The following is a 7,182-nucleotide window of genomic DNA, read 5'->3' as shown; positions in this document are numbered from 1 at the left end:
TACCTTAAAGCAATAACACATAGTTGGCAAGCTTTGTTCTTTAAAACGATGTCGATGTGGGACCAATTTTGTCATTGTATGAGAAGTCAATAGAATATTTAATGTCATGTAGGAAGAGAACAAACTACAAACAAATATAATAGAACAGCAATGTAGTGTCTACCACTTTATTATTAATTTTGGTCAAATTAACATAATCCTGTCAGCATGTTTATGTTTGATTTCTGTCCTTTATTATTCATGTTTCAATTGCAATAATGTATTATATCCTTGTAATATGTTGCAGGAATACTCCCTGAAAAATGCAGCCTCACACCACGGTGAGGCAGAGAATTAATTAGCCTCTACCTGTTGTTTTGTCACTTTATCTGAACTGGTGTTAGAACTGTGTGTTTTCTGGGGAGTAAGGGAGTAAAAGTAACGCTCAGTCTTGTCCTTTCAGGTCTGTTGTAAGGGGATAGTTGGCCTTTAAAGGCGTATGGGGTAAATAGAATAATTTCCGATGCAAAACACAGGGTATTTCATAGAATAGTCTAACTGTTGATTACATTCCCTTTGTAGAAAAACGTTATCACCCGTGTGGTCGGTGGTGGCTTTTCTTTACCTGTTGTACCAAATATTGCTCTCACAACAACAAAATTATGGTTTATCCTTCTAATCCCCCATAATGAATTTTGAACTGTGTGAACCAATGCGGATGTGGTACAATTCCTTCTATTGAGAACGACAATAACTGCTAGATATCCATCTCACATGCTCCGCAAACTATACATCAACAATCTGGACACTATTAAACCCAAGTGAAAAGGATGGGATGGTGTTTATTGTTATCTGTTTTCAAAAGCCCTTATAAGAGGAGCTTAAGACAGATTGTGGAAATCCATTAATTCTCTGAAAAAAAAGGTGTATTGCCTTGTATGAAATCAGAGGATTTGTTGAGAGGGGATGAATTTAACCTGTAATAGCTTTACCTCGGCTGTGCACATTGTCAGAGGAGTCAGACTGAAAGACTGCAGCACACAGATAAGGCGCATGATGCATGATTGTGAATACCAACCACATAGAGGGACAGCCTTTCTGAATGTACTCTTCAATTTGTGTTTATCTTTACTGAGAATATACAAATCTATCAGTGTAACAACACATGTCAGTAGCAGGATGAGTCACTCCTTCAGCTTCCTTATTACTGTGTAATTAGTATGCATTGTTGTTGTCAGTGCAACACGTATTTATTTACTGATCTATTAATTTAACAAATATCTTTCATTGATATAGAAAAGTGACAGTATGAAACACATTTAAGAGCTAATCCTTAAATTCAGCATGATAAAAGTCTGGCCATACAAAAAAAAAACGTTCATCTTTAAATCCAGGTTTCTAATACCAAGCAATCCCCTTTTCTCTAAAACCTCAACAATAAGGATCTTAGAAGCTCTCCACTTCTCATTTTATGCAGTGAAATCTGATTTCTTTTGGAGAAAGGAATGAAGCAAGATTAACTGAATCGGCCGTCCTCCCTAACCTCTTCACAAAACTGCCCAGATTAGCTAGGAATTAAGTTTCAACCGTTTCATGTGTCTGGTCCACAGGGGGATTATGGTTTTAGTTTTTTTCTTTTTGCCTCCCAATTTCACTATAAGGGCCTGCACACTGTTGTAGAGAGAGGAGAAGCAGAAGAGCAGCCGAGCCTGAACTGTGGCAGAGTGTGTCAATATCCTGGCATCATTGCTGCTTTTGTTTTATTGTATTTTGTTTGGAGTTGAATGGACTCGTCAGGATGGAGAGACACAAGTTTCCTTTCACTATTGAGAATATATTGAGCAAATATCCAAACAGTAATGGAACAAGTGGCGCTGGAATAAAGGAGAAGGCAGTGAGTCCTGCTGGAGGCCAGACAGAGGCTGTCCATCACGCCTGCCTGTGCTGCTGCTACTGCTCCCATTGTGGAGACATATACCAGGCTGACTTCATTCATGAAGGTGAGTGCAAACAATACACTGTATAAAAGAGGTGCAAACCCCTTAACTTTATGACACATTTGAAACTATTTTGTATGTTTCTGTTGGTGAAGTTAAAGGCAGAGCACATTATTGTTGTGGGAAAAAAGGGAAAACCGGCTAGCATGTACAAAGTGCGCTTCTTTAAAATGCAATGATAGCACGAATGGACAATCAACCTTTAATAAAGCCCTGTGTTTGGCTTGGCTCATCGGATTTAATTAAATCAGAAATGTATTTGTTTATTTGTTTCAACAACGTTTCAGTATATGCTTTTTAGTAATGCTTACTCTGCTTCCTTACCTTAATCCAGACCTCCTCCCTGCAGCCTGTAAGTACGGATGGCCCCCAGCGATGCTCACAGACCCCTGCAGGCTGGGAGACGCTCACAGGGAGGAACAGACAGCCGGGCAGGTGCAGAGGAGAACCAGACGTCACCGCACTATTTTTACAGAGGAGCAGCTGGACGCACTGGAGGAGCTGTTCCTGCAGAACCAGTATCCAGATGTTACCACGAGGGAGAAACTAGCACAGCACACTCACTTAAGGGAAGAGAGAGTAGAGGTAAGACTATCACATTTAGAATTTCAGCCAATTATAGTGCTGTTGTTTCAGTGGGTTGAATAGGTTTCTGATAAAGTGGTGTATTGTGCCAGCTATAGCGGATTAACAATTACTAAAGATGTGTGCCAGTTTAATAATCTAATTTAGGAGAGTAGATCCTTTGAATAAATATCTGGTTAATTTGTTGTGATATGCATTTCCAATGATGTCCAGTTCTGTTCTTCTTGGTTCTTGGTTGGACCATGTAAATACACAATGATCCAAATAATGACATGTGTAGAAGGCTATGTTATAAATCAAGAAAATGACAACTTATTCACACAACCTTTTATTCTGCCGGTAGGTTTGGTTTAAAAACCGAAGAGCAAAGTGGAGGCGCCAGAAAAGACTATCATATAGTGTGGGAAGCACAGAAAATTAAATTTGTATTGTGTATATTGCATGCATCATTGAAAAAGCAGAAAGCCATGTATGTGTGAGCGCTTAAGTTACATACATTTTTTGTAAATACTATTGTTATAAAATAAAAAGCTACAACAATTATTCTTATCTTTAAAAATGTTTACTTTTTGTGTCAGTTAAATCAAGTGTGATATTTTTATTGTTTCATTTATTTCACTCTATTTGGGGAAAAAAAGGTGAAAATGAACCTGACTTTATTCTCATAGATCTCCATATCAGTCTATATAAACCAGTGATTGTCTGTCTGGGGGCTCAGAAGATTACTGGTGGTATTACCTTTGTATTCTTTATCTTGGCAGATAACAGGGATCACAGTTAAACTACTGGGAATAGCTATTGTTAGTTCTCTGAATGTATGTTTATATACCCGGGTATTACTTTACAAAGGGGGATGTCAATACTGTATTTGTAAGTGAGTAAACCTGACCTTAAACATTTTCTATAGAAATATGACATTACTGTTACGCTATGCTTTATTTCAGACACATAGGTTTACATTTGTATACAAATAATAAAATCAAAACAATACCAACACAACAAACCAGAGTTGCAGCCTGATCAGGGCACATAGAGACATTTATTCTGATGTCTAAACTAAAGGAATTACTTATTTCAATTTGTGTGTGCTCAGTTAATACTTTTATGTTGAGCTTTCTTAATCAATTAATTGACATTTACATGAAAGGTGGGAGCATACTGGTCACAAAAATATGAAGTGCTCTTGTCCATCTTGTGAGTTGGACAAAGATTGTGACCTTGGCACTCTTTGAATTTTTCTTTTCTGTAAATGAACCCACGTGGGCAATATAAATCGGGTAGTTTTACTATCATTTATTTTCAAGATTATTATAATGTAATTATAATTATGTAATGTGTGAACAACTTAGATTGCAGGTTCCTCAACAGTGCAATTTACAATAAATAAAACAATAAATATAAAAAACACCTGTGCACTGTGTAGTTTATTTGTCAGCATATTAGTTTGTGCCTACAGTTTGTAGCACTGATGCTTTTCCCCACAGTTGGTCAACCATAAAGAATGAAGGGAAATGTTGCTTCTCCTTGATTTCAGCAATCATCATTACACTATTTTTAGATTTAGATTGAATATCATACTGCAGACAATAACTTGAGCAGAGTATGAAGAGTTGATTAATCTGCAATATTTATATGTAATATTAACTCCATATCCTTTCCAATAACCAGTTGCATTATTAATGTAATGAATATTAATGACTGATTTAAGTTGAAATGCATCTTATTTATTTTATTCTGGAAAGTTTGAGTGACGCAGTAAACTTCCGGTTACGCAACATCTCAGACGTTGTTTTTACGCTGGTTCTGAAGTTAGCCGACGGTAACTAGTTAGCTAGCTAATTTGTTATACTTAGCGGCGTTCAAGCAGTTTTAACTGTATAGTTGTATACTACTTGCTCTAAATAACTAAACTGGGTTTCCAAAGTACAAGAGTCGTCTTCCGTTACGTTTTAGTCGGTGTTTGTTGGTAAACAATAGCCCTTAGCCGTTTAGCCTAGCAGGCTAACAGGGTCTACAATGGAGGGCAGCGCCAGCGTGAGGAAAGCTCTGTTCGGGACTCTAGTCCCTGTTACAGTCTCAACAATGGCTCTTCTCCAACAACCAGAGAAGGAGGACAAAGAAAAGACGAGGAGAAAGGTCCTCGATGAAGATAATTATATTGAGGTAACTAAATGACAGACTACTGTTTATGCTACGACGTAGGGACGAGCTATAAGTTATCATCAACGTGCTGTGTTAGCTCGATTATTGCTAACAAATGAAAAGGTTCAATAGCATTTTTAGTGTATTTTATAAACATACATTTGGTGTTTATCGTTGGTTGAGTCCAGTTGATTTAGTTATATCATTATCCTAAGTGTCCTTGAGCTTTGAAACCATTAGAAATGGAGCAAAAAGCTCTGGTTACCCTGAGTTTTTTGTGGACAAAAATAATGTTATTAATAATACAGAAGATGTGGTTAATGGTTTTAATGAATTCTTTGTAAATGTGGGGCCAGATCTGGCAGAAAAAATTAAAACCGTAGAAACAACTAAAGGGGAAGATACGGACCTCTGGAATGAAAACAATAGCTCTTTCTTCCTCACACCAGTCGAAGAAAATGAAATCATAGATACTGTGCGAAAATGTAAAAGCAAATCTTCGACCGATTGGAATAATATTTATATGATTATAGTATGAATAATATTATGAATATTTTTGTTGAATATATAAGTATTATTATGAATATTGATAAACACTGTATTCTAACAATAAGGTATTCTGTTTTTCACATTTATTATTTATTATTTGTTTTTTTAAATCTGTTCTAAATAAAGATGGAAATTAAATGAATTAAAAGGTGGTGTTTCATATCCGACATGTCCTACCTCCTCTTTATTTTAAGGGAAAATTGGTGCATTAGGACATTGATTGGCACTAATCTCTCTAAATATATAATACCTACACATATTTTATAGTAACGAAGAGAATGATGTTGTTTTAGTTTTTGCAAAGTCCAATGTACCTGTCTTTCTACTTGTAACAGAGTCTAGAGAAGATCATCCAGCGGGACTTCTTCCCAGATGTGACTAAGCTGCAGGCGCAGAGGGAATATCTGGAAGCAGAGGAAACTGGTGACCTAGTGAGGATGAGAGAGATATCCATCCGCTATGGATCATCTTTGACTAAATCTACACCTCGGTCTTCTGCACCCTGTAAGTAATATGAGCAGTCAAATAGAACATGATATGTTCACCATGTTATACATTTCGTACAGAATTAAAGATCTAACCTGTTCTTTGTAGGCCTACCTATTTACCTTTCTTTATTCCTGCAGATGTGACACCGGCTAGTTTTGAGACCCCAGTGGGCGTCCCAGGGTCTCCTTCCTCGACTCTTGGCGGTAAAGGTTTCGATGGAGGTACGTATCTTGTTTTTAAGAAGAAAACAGACAACAAATCAATGTTCAGAGCATTATTTGTTTGTTTCTAGGATGTCACACAGCTGTGTCCAAAATGAAAACTTGTTTTGCAATAATTCTCTGATGATTTGACTCACAATTGCTCAAGAGTAATTTACACCTATTTCAATCGATGTTGTATTCATAGAGAGCAAGTGCGGCGACAAGGAGGAGAAAGAGCTGCCCTGCCTGGATCGCTTCCTTGCTAAAAATACCAGTGAGGATAATGCATCATTTGAGCAGATCATGGATTTGCAGAAGACAAGAACAGGCTAAGGCATTCCTGGTTATACGAGGCTGAAACTGAATACAAAGAGGTATGTATTGGAGAATCATTTTGAATTCAATCAAACTACTTTGGTGTGCTGATCCTAGACCTATTATAATTTGATTGACAAAATTGTTGCATTTAATATTTCTGTCAGGTTCAAGTTTGAAGTTAAGTCCTGCTCATAAAGCCATATCTTTTTTGCGTTATGAACATTGCGCCATTCTTTTACAGTTCCAGTTGGTCTTTGGTACATTCCTTCACGGTATTACAAATGTTTTTTTTGACTTTTTTGTTCAGCGCCATGAACAGAATCTTGCATTGCCATCAGTAGAGAAAGGAGCACTTGAATGTGTCAAAGCTGGACTCGAGACATGGGAGTACAAAGCAAAGAATGCCTTGATGTATTATCCAGAAGGTAAGTAGACCACACTTGAATTTAATTTTCTTTCCTTTCTTTCAGACATAAATAGGTTTTGAAGGCATGTTATTGATCACATTTAGCTGTACACGAAGAAAGGTTTTCATGTTGTTTCACATGTTTAATTTTTGTTTAGGTGTTAAAGATGATGATGATCAATTTAAGAAGCCACGGGAGGTCATTCACAAGAACACACGCTTTGTTGGAGACCCATTCAGCAAAGCTCTCAACAAAAGCCAGATTCAGCAGGCTGCAGCTCTCAATGCACAGGTACCTTTTAGGAATATGGGTTATAAAAACATTGATGTTTGGCCTACATGTGCCCCATGCTTTGTGAATGCAATGCAGCATGACAGTCTATTCTTGTTGAATCGGAGTGCTTGTTTGAGAGTAATGCAGCTAATGCATCTCGTTTTCTGTCCAGTTCAAACAGGGTAAAGTAGGCCCCGATGGTAAAGAGCTCATCCCACATGAATCCCCAACAGTGAATGG

At 37.2% G+C, this 7,182-nt stretch overlaps 1 protein-coding gene across 1 annotated transcript; it reads left to right on the top strand.

The window, feature by feature from the left end:
- Positions 1-1,696: 1,696 nt before the first annotated feature.
- On the top strand, positions 1,697-7,177 carry ess2 (ess-2 splicing factor homolog; the record flags this gene model as incomplete). Its single annotated transcript, XM_079659953.1, is given in 11 exon segments — positions 1,697-1,979; positions 2,311-2,561; positions 2,905-2,979; positions 4,554-4,724; positions 5,588-5,756; positions 5,879-5,962; positions 6,150-6,248; positions 6,251-6,318; positions 6,570-6,687; positions 6,827-6,960; positions 7,115-7,177. Coding segments are annotated over 11 exon segments (1,434 nt in total), but the record flags the coding sequence as incomplete, so codon positions are not given.
- Positions 7,178-7,182: the final 5 nt, after the last annotated feature.

Source organism: Notothenia rossii, assembly GCF_949606895.1.
Source record: "Notothenia rossii genome assembly, chromosome: 11".
In the NCBI taxonomy this organism is placed as follows: Eukaryota; Metazoa; Chordata; class Actinopteri; order Perciformes; family Nototheniidae; genus Notothenia; species Notothenia rossii.
This window is presented reverse-complemented; position numbering and strand designations above follow the sequence as displayed.